We start from the raw sequence: 24,900 nt of genomic DNA on the forward strand, positions 1-24,900 counted from the left end.
GTGTTTCAGTGTGTAGTGGCAGGGTTATAGGAAATTGGCTTAGTGTTGGTAGGTACAATAGTAGCGTGCAAAAACTAGGATAACATTTTGTAAGTGATTTGTATACAAAGTCTGTTGTTTTACGGTTATATAAGCGACTCATTCATAAATACTCACTCAAATATACAAGTATGCTTATGTACGCGTCAGCTTATTTTATAATTTACTTCTGCAAGTCAGCTATCTTCGGCCAGCGGTTTCACCCGTGTTTCGAAGGAATACTTCCACACATGGATAAAGAGATATCCTGCAGTCGTATGTGGTAAGTATTATATACAGATGTTGAATAAGAAGTATCATCAAATTTCGTACAACAGTTTTTGCGTGGTATATCATTCATTATGATTAAGTCCCGATTGTCTATACATATCCCGAAACCTTTACTTACTCTTCTTCAAAAAAAAGTATTTTGTATTCAATAGGTACATTACCATTTACAATTACTCATGTATTAAAACGTACATCATTGCAATAAATCATTATTATAAAGTGGGTAAGTTTTTTCTATGGTGGGTATCTTTATTCTAAAACATCCTTGCCTATTTAAATAATAAATAAATAAATAATGCCGGGACATTTTTCACACACGGTCGGTTAGCCCCACGGTAAGTTATTAATTAACTTGTGTTATGGGTGCTAACACAACTGATAAACTACATATAGCTACATATATACATATCGCACACCCAGAACAACACCATATTATGTCGAAAAATCGCAAAACTGAGTTATATATGTATTTGAATAGCCAAAAATTTGCTGCATATCCCACGAAGACAGGCATATTTATATTTACCAAAATACTCAAGCGATGGCGTGCTAACTCTTTATTGGTGCCAACGCGTTGCCAGAATCATACCGCGAACACAAAACTATTTCCTGTTGCAACTTGTCCGCCTAGGGAACAGCACGCAGGTTCTCGACGCAACAGTGAATTATTTTGTGATAGTGAGGTGTTGTTGAATGTAGTGCTAAAACTACTCCGAGTTATTTCGTTTTAATTCAGTATTGATGACTGTGTTTATACAACGTGTTTGACACTATTTCGAAATAATACCCTGTTGGTGATGAAGGTATGTTAATTTTTTTGTATTATTCGAAAATGGTTCAGTATTGTTCGTAAAAAGTGAAAATCAGTGAAATAATGCAGTATTGATGGTAGATTTAAATGATGACCTAATTTTGTTAAAAAAATCATAATAAATATTTTAAATACGCAGACTTGTTACTTATATAATAATTTAAAAGTTATATAATTCTAATTTGTTTTGTACCATATTTACAACTAGATAAAATACTTTTTTTCGAAATAATGCACTGTTGTTGAATAAATCTAAATTGTCATTGTTATTTCGCAGATAAGGAAGGAACGACGACTTTGACGAGGTGAATAGGAGAATTCAGTTGGGTTGGGCTGCATTTGGGAAGCTACGTCGAGTCCTAACATCGTCAATCCCACAGTGCCTAAAGACAAAAGTCTTCAATCAGTGCGTCCTACCTGTCATGACTTACGGAGCCGAAACGTGGACACTGACGGTACGGCTGGTCCACAAGTTTAAAGTCGCTCAGCGGACTATGGAAAGATATGCTCGGCATTTCTCTGAGGGATCGCATCAGAAATGAGGTAATCCGTCAGAGAACCAAGGTCATCGACATAGCCCACCGAATCAGCAAGCTGAAGTGGCAGTGGGCTGGCCATATTAGCCGAAGAACCGATAACCGTTGGGGTAAACGAGTCCTAGAGTGGAGACCACGCCTCGGCAAACGTAGTGTAGGACGTCTCAGGCACGGTGGAGTGATGACTTGCGCAAGACGGCTGGCAGGAGCTGGATGCGAGAAGCCAAAAATCGATCTCAGTGGCGTGCACTTGGAGAGGCCAAAAGTCGAACTCAGTGGCGTGCACTTGGAGAGGCCAAAAATCGAACTCAGTGGCGTGCACTTGGAGAGGCCTATGTCCAGCAGTGGACTGCAATAGGCTGATGATGAGATAATGAAGGGCCGATGTCTTTTGTTAGTGAAGAAGGCAATGGAAGTAACTACAGAAGAAACCACATATTCTATTCAACAAGGCAGCGGGGAAAAAGAAACCGAAAATAAATCGTGTGCAGCATCGACCGCTGGTACGTCAGCGGTGGAGGCATCAGTCGATGAAGTACACGAAAGGGAGGTACCTGCTTCTTTTTTATCTGAACATAGCAAATGAAGAAGATTTTATAGACCTTGTGGTGACAAATGCAAGTTGAAATCATCATCATCATCTCAGCCATAGGACGTCCACTGCTGAACATAGGCCTCCCCCTTAGATCTCCACAGATACCTGTTGGAGGCGACCTGCATCCAGCGTCTTCCGGCGACCTTTATAAGGTCGTCTGTCCACCTTGCTGGTGGACGTCCTACGCTGCGCTTGCTAGTCCGTGGTCTCCACTCCAGCACTTTTCGACCCCATCGGCCATCCGCTCTGCGAGCAATATGGCCAGCCCATTGCCACTTCAACTTGCTAATCCGGTGGGCTATATCGGTGACTTTAGTTCGTCTACGGATCTCCTCATTTCGGATTCGATCACGTAGAGAAACACCGAGCATAGTAGAAATGCAAGACTAAAATAGACGAGTTGGTACGACAAGACATTTTTAAACAGTTTTGGTAGTTGGGTAATTTAGAGAGGCAAAGGGTTTTTTGATAATTACTGTCTTGTTTTAATATTTTATATGATTATTTCAGCGAAATTTGCCTTTTTTGTTTAATGATTAAGAGAGATTGTTCTGTTGTTTCTTATTTGAGTATTACATGTAACAAGTAATGGTTTATGTTTAAAATATATACCTACTGATTTTGTTAAAATTTCGTGTTTTATTTCATTGTTAATAGATCTTTTCCTGAAAAAAAAAACAAATAAGCCTTTATTGTTCATTGAATCTTTACACAAAAACTGTAGAATAATAGTGCATTATTTCATAATTAATCAGTAAAAAAGACATAACTCGAAATAATACTTTTTTATTTCATTCTGTCAGTCCAAAACAGTGAAGTAAGTAAAAAAAGGCATTATTTTGGTTAATTAACGCATTTGGAATTTACTGCACTGTATAATCCTGACACCCATAGGATTCTTCACAGATAATGTGCAAGACATTCACAAAAACTGCGACGTAAAGTGAGATAACACTTTTTCGTCAATTCTGAAAAATAAGCTATTTTGACTTAGTGCAGTGTTGTTTTGGGCGTGCGATATTATAACACCCAGACAGACCAGCGCCAACAAGCATGCTCATCACACAAATGTCGACCGAACCGGGAATCGAACCCGGGACCTCAGGTTCGGCAGTCCGGCATGGTGACCATTGCGCCATCGAGATCGTCAATTTAATAAAGTGTCACCTCTGTCGAGTTTTAGCTCTTTGCCTTCAAAATGATATTATATAAAGTAACCGCCCACCTGTCGTCCAAATATTAATCTTATCGATGACAGGTCAAAATTCACAGATTACCATTTTATTATTTCTCTGATCCATTCAATTTATTAAAGCTGATAAAACAAAATACGATCACCGATGGTTTTAGACGTTTAATTTTGTATTTTAAAATAAAATAGATGTAATTATTGTCATTAATAGCTGTACCCCGCGGTTTCAACCAATGTTACTAGTACTGTTACAGCCTTTTTATCGTCCCACTGCTGGGCACAGGCCTCCTCTCACACGGAGAAGGAAGAAACCACTTCCTGTAACCGGGTAAAAAGTAGCAAATGTCAAAGGCTAAGATTTTCTTTATGTTGCATCAACGATGTAAAAAACTATACTTTTTGTGTTACTCCGCAATTTTCATATTACAAACCTTCAAAAGTTGTGATATCTTTCTAACCAAAATTCTTTAAAATCCATAAAACTATAAATTGCAAGTTACTTACATTTCATAATGTATGATACTTTCATAAATATTCGTTGATACTGAACAACCAATCACTGAAGGTAGCTGCAAGCTTTCACAACGCCTGCATAATAGCCACTGAATATATTATTAGAGGAAATTAAACGTCTACCCTCCATTTAAACTGTTACGTGAACTATTGGAAAATGTTTCAAACTCGCGACAAAACTCACTCACTGTAATTTGTTGGTAGAATTTCAGTAAATTCCTGTTTCATTATTACACTAGCTACTTGTTGAAATAGGATAAAATATCGTCGACAGGAAAAACTCACTTAGTATTAAATTAAGAAAAAATAAATTACAATAGATATACAATTTTGTACTCAGTGATTCATTCCAAAATAAAGGAATACTGAATTTCAATAAATAATTTCATAAAAATGTTTACTCTAAAAATATGTTATGATTTTTTTAATCAAAACATTATTTTTCAGCAATATGGGTTAGAGGATAAATAAAACAGCAAAAATATTATAAATCAGATTGCTTTAATTTATTTTAGTTTTATACAAATCGAATACTACTTACGATAGTCAATTTTAACGAATAAACATTTTACCCGTCGTATTTATTTTTACAAATTTACCTTTGTATTTTATTTTTTATTATTTTTCATCTATTATAAAAACCTCCATAGGGGCTTTTCATTATAAACTTACATTACACTCGGCTGTATTTATTCAACTTACTGCAGTCGTATATATTTTTTTATTTTAATTTTAATTAATTATTTCGACTATGGTTAAGCCACAGGAACACAATGTGGAGTATTTATGCGTGATATTAGAAAATAAATGACGAACTATGTATGAAAAGCTCGTTAGTTCAAATTAATTCGGTTTTTACTACATGTTTCTGAACGTGGGTTTTGCTCTTCAAGCGCCATTTTAGATTCAATAAAAATGTTTTATGAAATGGACAGAGCCAGAGACATTCGTATGTTTGCTTTTCAATTAAATTTCAGAACATTAATATTTCAATATGTCCTCTTATCGAAAGACGTAAAAATAAATTGAAATATCTTTCAAGAAAAACTCATGAAATTCATGCAGCAATAAATAATATCGGATTCTTTTATTGAAATGTAATAAAAACTTTTTATAAAGAAATAAACTTTAAACTGCCACGTCACTTCAAGAGATAAACCCACGTAGATGAAAATGTGATAGAAAAATTTATAAAATATATTTTCATTAACTTGTTGCATACATAAGTTGGTGTGTGAGTAAGCGAGCAACCACCTGGTGTAATGTTTATAGATGTAGCCTAAATAGCGATCGAATGAGACACAGAATTACATTTGTTTGTCTAAGAACATAAGAACCATAGGACAAGACATTATTTAACTATAAAAATACACCACAAGTAAACATAGATACAATATTAAAAACTCTTTACTAATCCAACATGCTAACCATAAATTCCAAAATTCAAATTAAGAACTAACAATTCCTTCACATTCCATCCTGGCCAATTTGAAAAGTGTTCGATTTTCAAAATTCGTGAGCTAGATTTCTGGCGCCGAGAATATCAGTTTTCAATTTTATTTCTTCAAGCGTGCATTTAAGCTGCCACAGAGTAAAAATATACTGAGTTATAGACAGGACATGTGTCAATAGCGCTCGTATCGGGTTTGAGCATCGTAGAACGTTGCAAGCGAGCGTACGAGTAAACAAGCTGTCACTACCTTCCTCGTAGTTACTTGAAAAGGTGCGGTATACATTCCGTTCTTGGAAAAGTGAGCAACCTCCGCATGTATTGTGCCTATTTTATATAAACTACTCTTTGTGTGCTGTGACTTTGTAACTATGGCGTACAACAGGCGTCGTGTTGGGACATTAAAAAAGAAACAGAATTTATTACAAAATTCATTTGATTTTATTTCTTATTCCTTTAAGTTTTCTTAAAAATTCACATTATTATTTTTATTAGTAGTAATTACTCTGATAGGTTCTTAGGTCCTTAGCAACAAAAAAGTTTGGTGAACAAGATTATTAAGATTTTTGAAATCCGCTGTAAATGTTCCTTACGCTAAATTAATAAACGATAAAGAGTAGATGAGACTCGAAATAGTTAAAATCTTAGTTTACAGCGTCTGAAGTAGAATATATATGGAAATCCAAAATACCTGTTTCACGATTAAAGCATTTTGTTACTGTTGTGCAGTATGCAGACAGTCTGTATGACATATGTATGTATATATAGTTATATAAAATCAAATAAAAATATTTATCGAAAATAAACTATATAGTTGACCTAATTTTGAAATAGACATTTTTCTGCAATAAGTCAGCTAAAATGTATTTATAATTTAATCAAGAAATTATATGAATCAATATATATTATTATTTATATATTGTTATAATAAGATTATTAATAGCTGGTATCATTTATATAAATGTAAAATAATCTATAATATAAAAATGAATCGCAAAATGTGTTGGTAAGCGCATAACTCAACAACGCCTGGACCAATTTGGCTAATTCTTTTTTTGTTGTGTTTGTTATTGTCAGGAGAAGGTTCTTATGAAAAAAAATGAAAAATAGGGTAAAGTAGAGAAGTCAGTTGACGGGAGCGAAGCCGCGGGCAAAAGCTAGTTTTTCATAAAATTGTTAGTAATAATTTAAATATTTTATATATTTCGAGCATACAGCCTTGGCCAAAAGTATTGAGCACCTTACAAATTTCGCTAGATCACGGTAATTATGGGAGAAACCCGAATCTATCGTTGAAGTATTCTTTTATCGGTTATCTACAAAGATTTTAAAACAATGACTTATGCCGCAGCTGACAGTAAAACACCTGGGTGCAAAAAAATGTGTCTTTTACAATTTTTGAATTTATTTTCTAGTTCGGTACCATCGCTCGTTGTGACAACATCCAGTGATCTAGTGCGCCTTTGGTATTTTATTTCAAAGTTTTAAGTGTTATAGTTGCGATATGCCAAAATGAAACGAACTTTCTTTAGAATAACGAGTGCAGATACAGCTTCTGCACAAGCAAGGGAAATCACAAGTAGAGATTTCCAAAACTGTGAAATGTCCGCGCCGATCCGTGCATTATGCTATTCAGCGATTCTCTGATACCGGATCACATCAAAATAGACCGAGAACCGGGCGCAAACGCATCACCATAGGCCGTCAGGATCGTCAGTTACTGAGAGAGTCTTTAAGAAATAGCAAGAAAACATCTTCAGAGCTCGCTGCTGAGTTTTCAGAACAATTGAAGAAAACAATTTCTGCTCGAACTACTCGTAGAAGGCTTCAGGAAGCTGGTCTGAAAGGCTGTAAAGCTAAGAAGAAGCCATGGCTCTCCGAGAGCAACAAAAATGCTCGGTACAAATGGGCCTTACAACACCGAACTTTCACCGCTGAAGATTGGTCAAATGTTGTGTGGTCAGACGAATGAAACTTTGAGGTGAGTAAGTCAATATAATGCCCTCACAAAATAATATAAAATGTTTTAAATTCTAAACGCATAGAGGAAGTTCTTTTTATTTCCGGAACTCAATATTTTTCTCTTTATTGCAGATTTTTGGTACACCTGGTGTGACCTTTGTGCGTCGCCGGGTGGACGAAGAATGTAAGCCAGAGTGTGTGGTCCTAACCGTAAAACACGGCGGCGGCAGTATAATGGCCTGGGGTTGCATGACCGATTCTGGAGTTGGCGAATTGTTCGTGTGTGAGGGCCGCATGGACTCTTCTAAGTACATAAATGTGCTAGAAACTGCGTTGCTGCCTTCATTCACGAAACTTTTCGGTGACACGAACATGGATAGTGATAAATGCCAGCAGGATAACGCGCCTTGCCACAAGTCTGCCCGCACTATGACTTGGTTTCGGGAAAATAGCATAGAGCTTCTTGACTGGCCTGCCCAGTCGCCAGATCTGAACCCCATAGAACATTTATGGGGTTTATTAAAGCGTCGAGTTAGGCGCCACACAATTAACAACAGAGAAGAATTGAAACGCTACCTGCGCCTAGAATCGAACGCGATTACTGCTGAAGACTGTAAAAATCTTGTTAGCTGTTTACCAAAAAGAATTTCTGCTGTAATTAAGGCAAAGGGTGGACCCACAAAATATTAATTTTCAATTAATAAATAGTAAATTACAAATAAAAAAAAAGTTTTGTTTTATTTCTATTTGATATTCCGCATAAAACTGAAAGATGTCATGGGTGCTCAATACTTTTGGCCAAGGCTGTATGTCATACAAACATTAAAAATTATACATACATAGATGTATACATATACATATTAGTGTAGACATAGACGAAAGTGTGTAAACTGGTTCCTCAGTGTTTAGTGAAATTCGGAAATAGATTAGAGTTAAAATTCACAAAATGTTTGAGGAAACTTGTACACTGACAAACAGTTATAAACTATATTTATGAATCTTAACAAAACCATTTTTAGTGGGAGTTGAAATGACGGATTTTTCTTATTTTAATTAATTTGTTGCATTATTTTAATACAGTATCGAATTTAAAAAGTAAATGTTATAATTAGATTTTGATGAAATAAAACTGTTTTGTCAGTGACCACAGTTTCCCCAAAAAATTGCATTATTTTCGAAATGTGAACAAATTGTAAAAAATATCAGAAAATTTGCTATATCATTGTAAAAGTGAGAGATAAAACAATGAATACTGCTTTTAAATGTGTACGCATCGCATCGTATATGTTGTGGTTACGTCTGTTCGTCTGTTTGTCTGTCTGTTTGTACGTTTATAGTGTAACCCGGTCCCATGCAGGCGTTTTATTATTCTGTTTTATTAAATCGTAGATCGTCTCTACTCGTTTTTAATTTATCAATATTTTTATTATACTTTATGATTGAACCGCTACCACGGGCCTTACATTCGATTTCACAACCTCTCGTTTATTTTTTTCAAACAAAATAAGTTTAAAATTGGCTGAATAACCCGTAGCCGCGGCCCAATGCAAACATTAACCCGTTAAATTACATGTTAACAAAGACCCTAGTTCGTTTTTTTTATTTTTTCTTTACAATAATCTTCTCAACTTCATCGTTTATCCCTAAAACCAACTTAACTTCAATATGTTTATAAACCCTATTTTTGGCACTAACAAATCTAATTAAATATATTAATTAATTTTACAATTTTTATCATCACTTTCGAATTGAAATATACACAATCAAATATAACAATAGGGTTTATGAAGTTTTAAATAATTTTAACAATTGTTAATACGAAATAGTAAAGAAACTGCCACATGATATACTTCAGCACCACACTGTTGGAAATAAATTCTGCTAAACGACAACGTTTATAATCAATCTCAGGAACGATTAACATAATTAGGTTTTAATAATACAATTCTGGCAAATACAATTTACGCACAAGCTGTACTTCTCTCTAGAGACGTAATCTCTCCAATTCCTTTTATCTTAAGGATCCAGACATCGAGAAAAAAGTACAACTTGTTAAATACATTTGTTACGTCTTTTTTACCTATCGAAAAAGGATAAAAACAAATAATATGCAAAAACACTCAGATTGCGTAAAATTTTATATCTAAAGTTTAGTGAGCTTCCTTATGAATAGTTATTCCATTATAAGTTTAGCTTAAATCAAGGGACACGACATTCACTAGGCTATCACGACATCTATAAGAGTGAAATTGAGGAACGGACATAGATAAAGACTTTAAATTGTTTATTTTTAAATAATACGACTATTATATAGATGCTACAGTATGTGCTAAAAGGTTCTAATCGAGTAGACACTTGACGAATTAAATCGATTACAACCAATTTCAATGAAAAAACTTTTTCAATTGAATATTCGTCAGAGCGACATGTTGACGTCTTATTGGGCGCGAAAAAATTCTGATCGCCTCCAATCGATCTACTATTGAAATTAATCAGATAATACTTTACCTATCGAGGTGATATCAATAAAGACATTATCTAGTACTTACGAGTAATAGTGTACTCCTGCCCAATAAGACTGGTTGTTATAATAATAGAGTGAAAAATGCGATATTTTAGTCTTTTTTCCGATTTTTTTCTAAAATTTATATACAAATACACACCGCAATATTCTGTATTTACATTTTATCAATATGGTTACGTGATGGTTAGTGATATCAACAGCATTGTAATATTTTCGCTAAGCATAACATTAACATAAACCGATTCCTAATTAATGACTATTTCTGATGCTAATGACTTACTCCCATATCGATATACTAACAGTATAACATTACATTACGTTTAGTGAGCATTTATCGATACGAGAGATCAACAGTTATCCTCCGTTTAATCGACAATGAGTTTTAAAATTAAAAAGTTATCAATACACTCGCAAGTTCCTTTTAAGTCGGTCCTAATTTATGTTTTAATTCAACCTCCTGATGCTACACCTAGTCTACCTTTGGTTCCGTATTAATTGTTGATTTCTTATCAATTCCATAACTGTTTAACAATTCCTGGATTTAATCTTCGTAGTACATTCTTTAATAATAACAAATTTACGTCCATACTCATTACTAATGTTCCGATCTATCTAAATGTATACAATATCGATTCAAATCGATATGTATCAAAGTAGACGCAGCGACAATCGCTAATCGAATTTTAATATCGAATGGAATAATCTTAAATCGTTAACTATTCTTGACGCTACCGATATTTGATCCATTATGTACATTACTTAATACCCTAAGGTTTTTTGTCATCATCTGTGTTCCCTCATTACTTGTAAAAAGGATGCCGGTTCAAATCTTTTGTTTTAAAGGACCTCCTTTTCCCTAATATTTACGAGAATTTTAATTCCAGTATTAGCGCAGAACCGAACTTTTGTTTTACAAACTTTTTTGATCAAACCTTACTTTCCGTCCAAAAAGTTCCATTTTCAATAAACTTTTTTTCGTAATTTCTTTTTTCAAATTAATGCAACTCTGTGCCAGCTTAGCGTTCCGTTAAAGTAACCCTCGTTAGTACTTCGTTTATAATATCGTTTAGCTATAGTAATTAATATTGTTTATTTTAACAAATTATACACGTCAACATTTATCTGTATAACATCCTAGTCAACATCACATTTGTTTAAATAAATGCTAATGGAAATTTCAGCCTAAACTGAAGTGTATCTGCCATCGAAGAAACAATCATTTCAAAAGTCACATCCTGAAAGAAAACATTAGAACAACGATACAATATACAACAATAAGAAAAAATATATACAGACCTTCACGAAACTCCTTGCGCCGGCTAAAATTTCCATTACCACTCGACTTAACTACAATATGTAAATTTATCATAATTTAATGTCTTAAGACTTTGTTATGGAGACGTGTGCGTTTCAACCACGTATTTAATTTAATTACATTATCAATTATAATTACAAATCGGCGTTCTAATAATTATTTCTCTCATTCATGCGCCGGAGTTGCCGGCTAGTGGTTGGTTCATTGCACGATGATATGCGGTGCCGATAACAGGACAGCTACTGTCGCGATGATTGTGAAAAGTGTGAACACGAACAGGCAAAACCTGGGGACAAATATATCCAGTCAGCACACGTGGCCATTCTAAAATAATATTGAGTTGGCAACAAGATATGTCCTTGAAGAACCCCTTTGTATGAAAATACAATCATATCAATATTTTTACCAAAGTATTCTATAAATTGTTTATTGTAAGTCAACACTATTTTTAGTGCTCAAAAACGTATTTCACAGAGAGAAACGTGTTACATTCATCATACAATTCCTCAATATCAACTTACGCGCTAAATGCTCAGCGTGTAGAAAGCTTTTCTTAACTCTGTTACGAAGCAGCACTTTCTACATAAGTTCAGACTCGTAAAGCCCTTACTTCGTCATTTAAAACTGCTTGTTTGAAATTCAAAATGTATGACTGTATAGGATTTAGAGCATTAACTTAACATTTTAAAACAAATGTGAATTTCAGTGAAGGATTTTTGAACAACGGACGAGGTTTTGCAACTAAGCGTGCTATCCTATCTGACGGTTGCAGCCAGACTGTATTAACAGATTCTAGGACATTGCCCTCAGTCTGTCCACTGGGCGATCTACAAACATATTACACGAACAAGAGGATAATAATATGACGGCAGCGACGTGCCCCCATTTTTCATGTTTCCTTTACAAATTGTTCTACAAACCTCAAAATAAAATGAGCTCAAAATCATGTTCTAGTAAAACGTATTATCGTAAAAGTGGCGTTTTACGAAGTCTTGCTGCTTATTAATTTTCAGAGATTCTTACATTTTTATGAACTTATTTTTTTAAGTATTGTTTAAAAACACACACAATTTTTATATGTGATGGACACCAATTGTTTAATATTGTGTTTGCATCTCAGACAGTGAAGTGGTTAAGTTTCCAATTTTGGCTGCTCTATTATTTAGGAATTCTTAATATTATGTCCTTACTATATTTTTGCTCAACAGGTGAGCAGACTTGTTGAATTCAAAGACGATAGTCCCATATCACCGTCGACTTTACTTCATCTTGGCAGAGGCCATAAATTCCACGCATTTTATATCTTACCTCAGTCCACAACACGTGAATAATGCATATAAATTTTATGTGTCAGCCGTTGAGAGCAAAATGTATAAAAATGATAACAAGTCTGACTATCAAATTGTGCTTTTCATATTCCCTTTTCAATTATAAATGAAATTACTTTTACCGCTATATTTTTAATATCATTCATAGCAAAAAGTTTTATAAAAAATATTTTATACATGAAAACGTTATTGTACCGACCTAAAAGCGACAAAATGTAACAAAATCTTTTGACAAATAAAAAACATTTGTTCACAAAAAGTATCATTTAACACAGAAATGTAATACCAACGTATATTGAAGTGGGAACAAAAGCACGGCACTGGTTAATCCTCCTTCATTGTGAAAACAATACAGCCATAAATCAATGAATGTACTTGTACCATATTCATTAATCAATTCACTGGAGCTTTACCGATTTCAGCGAATTCCAAATTGAATCGAATTATTTCTTTATCCTTTACAATATTATAATCTCTTCCTGTTATTTACTTTCGTATCGTTTTATGGATGGTTAAGTGTTATTTACTCAATAACATATGCTCTCAATATAACTTTATATTAATATAATTTTAGCGCTGCTCGGAGTTCATTGTGACTAATGTCCAACAATACAGTAATTAATGTTAAATAAGTGCTACCTCCAATACTAGCACGTCAACTTACGCTTTTAATAACCACATAAAATTATCAAATCTTTCTACAAACCTAAAGCTTTCTCTTACAGAATCAAACCCTAAATTACCCTCGCCTGATCTCTGAATAATCAACATATGTGTGTTTTCCAATTAGACTTGCCATAAAACTCCTTACCTATCAACAACCATCGCAGCAAACTTCCAGTCGCTGATCAGCTCTGCTTCCTCATCAGCCTTCTTCATCCTGGCCGTGATGAACTGCAGCTCTCTCAGTATGAGGTGCAGTTCCCGATGGTGGCTGCCCAGACCCCCGCCCACGTCTTCCATGGTGGACGGACGGACGAACGACCGACGGAAATCCGTGCGGAATATTGAGCACCTAGCATAAAAGTGAGAAGTGAAGATGTTATAAGAGTGAGAGAAATGATGAGTTTGTCTTGTATGAAGGGAATTTAAAAATCGAGGTAGCGGTGCTAGTCTCTGGGTTTTATTGATGTACCTACATACAGACTATAAGATTCATGAGTAGATGCAGTTAAAATATATTACTATCTATAGTTCGGCCATTCAGAGAATGCGTTCCTGACACGTCGCGATTGAACTGACGACGTAACTACATTCATTGATTATTGATATAATAATGTTGTTTTAATGCTCCTCAATTGTTAAAACGGTAAACAACCAGCAAAAATATTTTTATCGTAACTGCAACGCCATTGCAAAGTTACGTCGTCAGTTCAATCGCGACGTGTCAGGAACGCATTCTCTGAATGGCCGAACTATAACAACAAATAACCCCCAAATTTTGAAGAGTACACTCGAATATTATGAGCAGTTTGGTCAAAAGAAATAGAATAGAATCATTTACACTAATTTAATTACCGAATTTGAAGACTATTTTAAGACAAAAGAAAATTTAGGCTATTGTTGGAATGAGTCCCCAGCGAATACAAGTTACTTATATAAGTATTTTTACGAAACAATTTCTGTTACCACTGTCATTTATAAGAAAGCCGTTTTTGATACTATTTTATTAAGCGCAATTTTCTTAACAATCCTACTCCCTTCATGTACCAGGGCCGCGGTAACTCTTTCGAACAATCCCGCAACCTCGGCAGGCCTTGGCTCTGGTGGGCTGTTCTTACCAACCGTCTCTTTCACTTACCCTGGTCCCAAATTCCCGGTCGAGGCAGTACTGTTAGGAGGCGGAGGGCCGTGTCTGAAATCATCATCGATGTCCAGAACATTCGCCAACAAGGACTTGGAAGACCTCTCCTTAAGTTCCAGCTCTCTCATCCTGGTGTTCATCATTATAGTCTTTCTTGTTATCTTCTTCCCTGGCCTCGACATGCGCAGTATCCATGGCAACCATTGTAGAAATACGGATTTTATCTGTGAATACAATTATAGTTATTATATAACTCGTTCCAAATAGTTACAGTAAGTATTTTTATGCAGTTATTGGGAAAAAAATTAAAGAGTGGGCATAAAAAATTGCTTTGGTAATTTTCATTAGTCATTATAATGAAAAAAAAATGCTCGTACTTCAATTTCGAAAATAATGTTTTTTTTTTTTTGCTTAAAGCGTAAGTATTTATTTATCGATTGAAAATTACTGTATCCCTTAACTGTGACACACTATTCACACTCATAGGATCATTGACAAGAAAAATGAACAGAAGTTGAATCACTACATTATACTGTTTTAAAAAAATGAGAAAGGTACTCATTCTAAGTAGTCTCTATTGATACTCACCCACTGCGGCATCTCGTGTATATCAGCGGTTCGATGATGATAGTTGAGTACCACGACCGTCAGTACCACAGACGACGCTACCATGAACATGATGCAATTGAAGTATGTTCCTGTTGCATACAATACGTATGTAGTACACTGTACTATACTAATCTTTTATACAGTACATATTTTTGTCACTTTAGGGTTAAAAAGCAAAATTTTTAAATTTTGTACATTTTTTTAAAGGGATTTTACTGATACTCTGTAAGCCAAATTGTAATTTTATAGCCAAGGGACTTCCAAAGCAAATTAAAAAATATATTTACATTCTCTTAAATCTACAATGACACGAAATAAATGGAAAACGGCAAGGAGAAAATTAAGTACTTTTACAATTTTTATTTCACAGTTTTTAAAGTTACATTTTAATTTGTAAATCTCATGTGGTTCAAGCTATAATTATGTCATAAACTAATTAACATTGACACAGAAAGCCACATTCATGCATTTTAATTGTTCATGCGATGGACTAATCTACATTTAGATGAGTTTTAACATTTATACGTTACATTAACGGTTCCAAAATTAATGAGTCGACACTTTATAATATTCTGTCGTGTCTATAAAAATAATCTTGGTTAAAAAAATAGACACGACAAAATATGACTCCAATTTTTGTAACAACCTACTTTTTATTTAAGCCAAGAAAGTGCCTGTCACTAAATTACTGTTAGCGTGGAAGTTACAATTATCGTAAATTATCGTTGTTTAGACAAGCTCTTTCAATTTATTATTTAGCGTCTCCTGTAACGATGAAGCTGATCTCGTAAGTTAATAACATATTAAAATTGTTACTTACGTTAAAAGAGACGTAACTTTGACAAAGGAATTTGTTATTGCTAGCTCGAAGCTCGGAATATTTTAATATGAGATCAAGAATATGTACGTAAATACTCGTAAATGGTATGAAGAGAAGAGTTATGCAGTGTAATATCTGTTTCAGTGAAGTCTATGTTGTTTTATCTGAACAAATATCTTTGTCAAAGGATTGAATAAGTTTTATCATTTCGTCAATTACAATGATAGTAACAGACCCGACAAAGTTGTGCCGAAGTTCTCGAGATACTTGGAGGCTGCCCCTCACTACCCGCATCCACTTTGTTGCTTTAAACTGTTGTTTAACTTTAAATCCTGCTTTTAAACTACAAGCAATTAAGTATTTAGAAGCTCGTTTAGGTAAGGAGAGTTTTACGGTAATTCTCGCCGTTTTACTGATTTTAAAACCATTTCAAACCATGCTCAAAGCTGACGTCTGTAGTCGCGTGACTGGCTGTCTACTGAGGCCAATAGAGAACAAAACAAAACAAACAAAATAGATTTGAAAATGGAATTTAAATGAATGGACCAAGAAGTAATGTTAGTAAATTATTTTAATACATTACAAGAAGATCGAAGTGCCAGTATGTTCAGGAAATTACCTTTGATAGACTCTGTATAGCTACGTATTTGAACAGCACGAATTTAAAGTGCAATAATTCTATTTGAAGTGTTGAGAGAGCCGCAAGAGCGCTGTAAAAGCATAGATCAGTCTCCAGAGACGGCGAGACTCTAAAATGCAAGTTGAAAACAGAAAAATATAAGAAACTATACGCTCTCCTTCAAAAGTTCAAGCAAAAATATCTATTTAGATCTTTGTTAAGTTGGTGTTTCACGAACGAGCTGAGGGACATTTTAGGTGGGGCACCACAAAATGTTCCTCGAACTGCATTCTTCTTTAGAAAAAAAAACTATTCATCATCATATTTAATTTCAGTTATTTAAGAAAATGAGTAACAAACGCGTGGTACTTTTCTCACCTATTAGGGGGATCGCCTCAGAGGTTTTTGTGATGACGTGTCCCACCAATAGAGAGAAAACAGTTTGCGACAGGAGGATTGTAACACCTGCAAAGATTAATATAAACTATGACAAACAAAATCAAATGAAAATATTTCTATTTACAATTAAACCTAAGTACCATCCAGTCTATATATCGGCGGATATGTCGTCCTGTTTGTGTGCTGAGTCGGTTTCAGGGGCTCAAGTGAAATCATAAACCAAACATAAGGATAGTCATGCAAACACTAATATAGAGGGTTTTATCTCTGGCGTTTTATCGTTTGTATTATATTTTACTTTTAGTTTAGAAGGGTTTTATCGAAGTTCTCGCTAAAATTACACCACCCTCCAAGTATCCTGAAACCACGGCTTTAAGCCTATGGATAAAGTTAATATATCAAAAAAACATTAACATTCAATAAACACCCAAATACAAATCTTACACCATGGAATCGATTACGTAGACAGCGAACTTACATAAATGTTTGAAGATAATAAATATACGAATGTAAAACATTTAGAATAAAAATATTTGAACTTACCTTCAGGGTCCAATAATAATTAAAAAGCTCTTGACAGAGTTATAGTCACATGCCATGCCACTCAAATCGGAAAGTTAGTATCGTTACAGAAGTGTATCGATCAAATAAACAAAATAATGAGTAATCAACTGACAAAGCTAAAGCGAAGAATCACGGAATCGATTCCAAGTTTTTAATCGAAATTATTATAAAAAAGAACAATACCTTCACAATTATTCTTGTCGGAATACTTTAAGTCGAGTTCAAATGAAACCATTTTCATGAATTAATTATATTTTAAGCAAAAGCTTTTAAAACGTCTAGTGAGTAATTGACGTTATTATTTGACAGACAATAATATAAAAGCTTGAAACCACTTAATAGCAACCTTAAGCTCACAACAATTTAACGTACATAATTTACTCCTTGTAATGTTTTAAAATAATTAATTAATTTATCGTTTTTAATAACAAAAACAAATGAGAGCTGAAATTAAAATAAAAATAGTATGAAAGATGAAATAAAAGTAGGACCTCATGAATATGAAGAGAAAATAAATGTGGGAGATAAGCGGGATGGACAAACGGTGTGGGTTAGGTTTGGGTAGTGTACCTAACAGGGGGATAGCGTCGGAGACCTGTGGCAGGGTCTCGGCTACCAGGTTGAGGAACACCGTCAGCGAGAGAAGAATAGTGACTCCTGCAATCAAACACATGGTTAACACCCTACAGATGACGATGACCTTTATCGAATGCTGATGTTAAATCCGTAGTCCCCTAAGGCCGTACATACAACGTATGAATGATGACAATACCGATGAATTCTACGCCGACAAAGACTTACCGTATCTAGCTTACATTTGTCTGGATCTTAGCGGGAAACTAACACAGACACAAACAGTCATACCACATTCTAGACAATCTAATATTCATTTCAGTACACGCTGCTTCCGAACGGCTCTTAAAAGTTTTATTACCCCTTTGGTACGTTCAACAAGCTGTAGAGCGAATTCTTGGCTTTTACGGTACACGTTTATTATTTCTGATTAATTCTTGCCTCCACAGTGTAATATTAAATGGTTTCTTGTTGCTTTTATCGTCGGTTTGGGATGAATGTTAAATGTGTTTGTAATATTCTGTTGTATTTTTAATATCTACTTTGACTTCTTGGCTTTGAGTTGTTTTATTATTATAAGTTTGATATCATTTTGCCTTAATATTCTGGTTATTATTTTATGATAAGCTTACTGTGGTCATAACATTGACGATATAATTTTAAGGCCAAGAATGAGGCTTGATGAATGGTCATTAACGTCATCCCCGTTACATTTTTGTAACAACGTTGGCTCTAAAATGCTGCCTATGGGAACCCATATCAAGCCAAGGGCAGCAGCGTGCACTGTTCCACCAGCACTATGTCCTACAGTGCGCTACCTATGAGAGGCACTGCATCTGACGTAGACGGCATCTTTTCTGCAACCAGGTTCAGAAACACGGTCAACGACAACAAGATTGTCACACCTGTTAACCGGCCAATGTATAGCATGAGATTCTTTAACATTATCAAGTGTTTCACAAAAACTCGACGAGTTCTACTAAGCACTTCATAGCATGTAATAAGATCATTAACAGTTTTTGTGTGTGATCATTATCTCTCAATAGCTATCGTAATTTCATTCGCATCAGCATTAAGAACATAAGTTGCAATCTTAGACTAAATTAATTCTTATTAAACGAAAATTCAAGCTTCATTTCACACTAACTTCACATAATCATAGTTAAGAACTGTATCAATTTATCAAACATTCTCATTAACATTGTGGAGTAACTCAGCCGTGACTGATACTTCAAATCTGAGACTGCCAACGGCCAATTTTCTAGTCTGTGCAATAATAATTCTAACGCCTCCTTCAGACACTGCCCCATTAAATTTAAGTACGTTCTTATAGTTCGGCCATTCAGAGAATGCGTTCCTGACACGTCGCGATTGAACTGACGACGTAATAACATTCATTGATTATTGATATAATAATGTTGTTTTAATGCTCCTCAATTGTTAAAACGGTAAACAACCAGCAAAAATATTTTTATCGTAACTGCAACGCCATTGCAAAGTTACGTCGTCAGTTCAATCGCGACGTGTCAGGAACGCATTCTCTGAATGGCCGAACTATAGTTCCAATAGAGCTGCTTTTAAATACTTAAGACGCATCTCTTATAATTAAATTGTAAAACTGTCTTTTATGGGCCATGAACAATGTTTAGTTACCACTTATAAAATCACATTTGTTGTCCATTAGCTCCTTTCTATCTGTCTTATGCTTCATTTCACTGACATTTGGTAAATTAATTATTATCAGCAAAGATTAGAATCCCAAAAGAAACAATATTACAATTCTCAGTCTCAAGCATACTTTAACACAATCCATTGTCATTAGCAGGATAATTTCTATTATGAACGCTAACCTACTTCGCAGATTCTCTGTTGACACATATAAAATTCACTGCAAACTTGAGCGTACATCAGCCGTCGTGCCATATACTCTAGCGATACGAATATGCACATTGTGGCCTTTTCAAGATAAGAAAATGGAACACGATTTCGCTCCGTTCTTCCGTACCTCTTTTACTAACGTTCTGCGTTATTCAGTTGTCAACGAAATTTTTTTTTGCTAAAGATATTTGGAGAGAATTATGCCCGTTTTCACTGACATCTTACCTTGTGATTATGTGATTTTTAGCTTCAAAATTCCTCTTAATTTGTTCAAAAAATTTCAAAGTCATTAGTGTTACTTCATATTGAATTACCTTCTATGATCCTGTAGCCATTACTTTATAGATCATCTCCCCATTTAAAGACTTAGGATGTTCTTAAAAACGGGCATTACCAACATACAAAAAAATCTGCCATACTGACCAAGTGTGAGTTTCTCTCCGGAGTCCGGTGGCAGTGTGAACCCGAGGAGTGCCATCGATGAGATGAGCACGCACGGGACGATGAGGTTGAAGAAGTAGTACAGGGTCCGTCTTCGTATCATGATGGTGAAGGTGACGTCCACGTAGGGCTCGGGGCAGCACGCGTATGTTATCGTGTTCTTTTTGCCTGGCATTCCTGTAGGGAACAATTTAGGAGCGTTAGCAAGAAAAACATATTTGGAAAGGATATCAAAAAAAAAGATTGAAGAAACATAAAAAATTAAAAAGAAAACATAAATTAGAGTAGCCATCAACACCTGGCAGATGACGGAAAAAAACAATAAATAAAAATCATACCCCTTCTTTTCAGTCGGGTAAAAATACAATACAACAGACTCACCTATAAGATACCACTCCCCATTTGTTATGAAGTCCGACAGATCCCCGCCCGCCTCATCTTTTAGCACCAGATCCAACTGTCAGGGCGAAACACGGTGTAGTTTCACACATTCAAACAAGATGCACTAATACTCAAACATATTACCCTAACTCATACAAGAAAAACATGCCAATCAAGACAACAGGACCAAAAGGACCAAAATTCCGACGAATTCAGCATTATTCGCAAATACTTCCTTGTCAACGCAATATCATTGCTGCTGAGGAAGCAATTTTCTAATGAAATCGTCCATACTTTTTCCTCGACTTTTCCCTTTTCCTATCATTCTTTTCTGAATATAAAATTCCAGACTTCTTAAGTTACAAACGTCTTCAAGCTGCCATTCGGGATTGGCTTAAAAAGTGCTGACTCATTAACCGTCTTTGATCCTGCTGTCTTCAGGGTTTTGAAGTTTCTTGTAAAATATTTATATACCTCGGACCGAAAGGGAAATGTGAGAACCTCTAAATGCAAGACAAGGAAAGGGATGCAAGAGCATGCTTAAACAGTTGGAAATATCGCCGCCATACGGAATTTTGTTGATAAAAATCTAAGATACAGTATAGGTTTGTAAGACTAAAATAATAGGAAAGATCTAAAAGTACTACAATGCAAAAAATATAACAAGAAAAATGCAAGCAATCTACTATCTGAAGCTATTGAATTCTGAAGGTACAATCTTTTCTTACCAAAAATACTAAGTATAAAAATTGCTTCACAATACCTAAGATCTACAAACATTATACCTCCTTACTCTTGAAGCATTTAACTTGTCAACCAGTAACTCTGCTAATCGACTTGCCGACGTCAGGCATCAAAAACTACTCATTAAAGTTCAAGTTAAAATAATACGCGAGTAGCAAAGTTAAATTATGTCAGTAGAGAACATAAGCAACTCAACGCTACGGAATTATTTAAGAACTTATCACTCAGAATATGGTATATTTATGACAGCCTCTTTGGTAGATTTTACTCAAGTTTTTTTTAAGTGGACAGTTTGTAAAGTTATATTACACAAAAAAGAGGAATACTTCAAAGAAAATAGTGGTGTAAGCAAAAAAGACCTATAAGTTATCGGTGAATTTGGGCGTAAGAAGAATTTAATATTTATTAACGTACCTACATATACGTTGTTTAGCATGCAATAAAAGCTACGTAAACTTACTGTTAAAAAAACATTCATTAATAAAGAAAAACCGTTCGTCAGTGACCGTGCAACAATTGACAAAGCTCGTGATTTTGGCACGGCAGCCATTTGTAAACACGACGGTCGCTTCGGTCAATCGGTCACAAACACTATGTACAATGGACTACAACATTTGTCTCCATCAACCGGATTGTTCAACAGAAATCAATCGAGTGACGAACTGACAGTACCGAAACACATTTAAACACGTCACATTTTATTTTATTTCAAAAACATTTGTGCAGGAAAATCTGTGGAGTAGATATAGCAGTCACAAAGAAACGGCCCGATTGAGCGCTTGATCGAAAATCAATACTACATTCTAATACTTTCGCTGTCATAAATTCCCGATAAGAGCTACAAATCAAATTCTATAATAACACGCGAATTTAGCTTCTACATCTAAAGAAAGAAGGGTTAGAAAAGCATGCAGATTGTAAAGAAAACACTACAACTGTAACTATACTAAGGCTTTAGAATATAAGGGAATAAGAAAGTGTGAATATGCGGAATTATTCGAATTATATGTAACAATGAAAAATAGGTTTTAATGCCGATGCAAGCAGCCATGTTTAATTTACATTGTATATGCGATAAAACCATCGGAATTTTATTTATTATCCACAATTACTCCAAAATTATTAAAATAAACGATAAATTACTATTATGATGATATTTTCTACAAATAGTTTCATAACTTATGATTTTCATTAAAATTAAATAGCAGAACGAGTGTAATTATAATTTTGCAATAAACACCAATGCTTTAAACAATGGCAGTCATTGTATAAAGTTATTAATTACTGCGATACGGTTTATAGAATGTTTTCATTTAATATGCATTGTTTTCATCCTTTCATCCTTGCATCGTGTATTTAAATTATCCATGACAACAATATTTGGACTTTTACCAATTTGTATATTTTAGGAGTCCTAAAAACGAAAATTAATTAAAATACTGGCATGCAATCAGATATTCCATTTGATCATACTTGTAAATAAACAAGAAAAACTCATTGCCAGCAGAAATTAAATTCGAATAATTTTGCATTCACAGACAACATCAAAATTATAAAATGTGAAACACACATTGCATGTGCATTTTTGTGCACACATAACGTGCATATTTGGACATAAACTATAATATAAAAATATACGCTTATAACAGCGTTTCACATTAAACATTTTGATTAAAACCAGTAATTTTAAAAAGCATTTAATAATTTAATCAGCGAGGTATTTAATTAATTTGAAAATTACAGAACAACCGCAGATTTCAATCAAAATATTTGTAATAAGGTTTGAATATAATACATAGATATATACACACATATTCTACAGAATTTTCCGTATGACGGTTCGTATTATTTTCATAAAATCAGTGACTTTTCTCCTTGTTATGTACAGTGCTAATTTTTTGCATCATGCAAAATAGTACACACAAAACTGGATATATAAATATCCTAGGTTTCTCACATGGTTCCCTTAGATTTCTCCCAAACTTAAACCTAGATCTACCTAAGTACTGAATCTAGCCTAATTATCCTAGTCTAGCTTTTAATTTAAATATCGTAGCTACGGCTCTTATTTGTGATGTTATTTCGTAATTAAATGTTGGTAATTTAACAATAATTTATTGTAACGAGGCTCAAATTATCTGCCTTGTTAATGAGATAATAAAAGTTGGTTGTTTTATTAAGGCTTTTATAAGTAGAAAGATTTATTCGCTTTGACTTATTTACAGAATCACCTGCGAAGCTCATTTGAAAGTCAATGTATTAGAATATATTAGCGCTGAAAGAAAGTAACCTTTTTACCATAATTGCAAAATCTAATAAAACGAATTGTATTTAATCTACAATTATGAAAACAAGATAACTACCATTAATTTGAACCAGTAAATACACAGTGACTTGTAATTTATTTACATGTACCCATTATTGTGTTCAAAGCCGATTCCAACGGGTTTGTAAACCCAATTAGGCCATAATAGATCTTCACAAATATACACAACATCTTATTTGTAATTCATATAACAGCTCTCAAGTTAATTACACTCCCTCTAAAATATATCTCGAGGTAGTACAGAATTCTCATTATTCACGTAAAATACCGCTTTTCGGTACACGTGATAATAAATCTCCAGTCAACATGTAAAAGAGACAGGTGAATCCGTAAAATGTAACTAATCTTCACAAGAAATATTTACATTACATACAACCTATAAGAGGCAAGCAGAATTAAAATCTATTCTAACCTAAGCAGAAAAGTGTTGACTTGTGCTTCGAAATATTTTAGTGAAAAAAAATTCGTGAAAGAATCGAAATTTAAAAATTCAAAATTTGAATTCAGAATGTTACTATCAAAGAGCTAGATTGTTTTGTTTTTTCTTAATGTGACATAAGAGCCAGAGAGACTAGATAGAGTGAGCCACTTTTGAAAAGTTTTTTTAACGTTCTAAAGAGGTTAGCTACCTGATTGCCGTCATACGTCCAGCTACCAAACTTCATATCACAGTGTTGGTCGTCGAAGGGAAACCACGTGATGTCTATCTTGCATGTGCTCTTGAATATGCCAGGAGGCACGTACAGGCAACTGCCGTTGTTTCTGACCACCACGTTGGTCTGGTATGTCCCGTCAAAACCCTCGTCAGCACTACGTGTCAATACAAATTGTTTCATCATGACATTTGTTTGGTAAATATGGGGTTACTGTTTCAGTAACTTGACATTTTATAATACATCAATAAGAATAATTACTGGAAGTTGATTAAAATTTAATATAATTTTCCCCTTTTTTAGGCAAATTGGTATCTTTCTTTCCCATCGTAAGATTTATATAACAGCGTTCCTCTCATTTAATAATCATAAACGAAGGAACATAAAATATAGAAAAAGTTGGATAAACCAACTGACCCTTTTCAAACCCTCACAATTTATAACGAATGTTGGGTACTAAAAGCATTCTTTGATCAGCTATCGTAATTTAATTAACATTTTCTTTTGAAAATGCTCTAGAGAGGATAAATTAAGATATTTTTTTAGGTCTTCTT

At 34.3% G+C, this 24,900-nt stretch overlaps 1 protein-coding gene across 2 annotated transcripts in view; it reads right to left on the minus strand.

Moving 5' to 3' along the window:
• Positions 1–9,191: 9,191 nt before the first annotated feature.
• Positions 9,192–24,900, minus strand: part of LOC124630491 (neuronal acetylcholine receptor subunit alpha-7) — a 95,957-nt gene continuing 80,248 nt past the window's right edge. Inside the window, exons 5-13 of one of the 2 annotated variants that reach the window (XM_047164437.1) lie at positions 24,323–24,503; positions 20,624–20,699; positions 20,225–20,419; positions 17,921–18,007; positions 16,766–16,852; positions 14,928–15,037; positions 14,337–14,563; positions 13,347–13,550; positions 9,192–11,493 (exon numbers count right to left, since the gene is read on the minus strand). In XM_047164437.1, the coding sequence (XP_047020393.1) occupies positions 11,409–11,493; positions 13,347–13,550; positions 14,337–14,563; positions 14,928–15,037; positions 16,766–16,852; positions 17,921–18,007; positions 20,225–20,419; positions 20,624–20,699; positions 24,323–24,503 (1,252 nt within the window). In that variant the 3' untranslated portion in view covers positions 9,192–11,408. The remainder of the gene's footprint in view (positions 11,494–13,346; positions 13,551–14,336; positions 14,564–14,927; positions 15,038–16,765; positions 16,853–17,920; positions 18,008–20,224; positions 20,420–20,623; positions 20,700–24,322; positions 24,504–24,900) is intronic. The other variant, XM_047164429.1, reaches the window with a different exon arrangement.

Source organism: Helicoverpa zea, chromosome 1, assembly GCF_022581195.2.
Source record: "Helicoverpa zea isolate HzStark_Cry1AcR chromosome 1, ilHelZeax1.1, whole genome shotgun sequence".
In the NCBI taxonomy this organism is placed as follows: domain Eukaryota; kingdom Metazoa; phylum Arthropoda; class Insecta; order Lepidoptera; family Noctuidae; genus Helicoverpa; species Helicoverpa zea.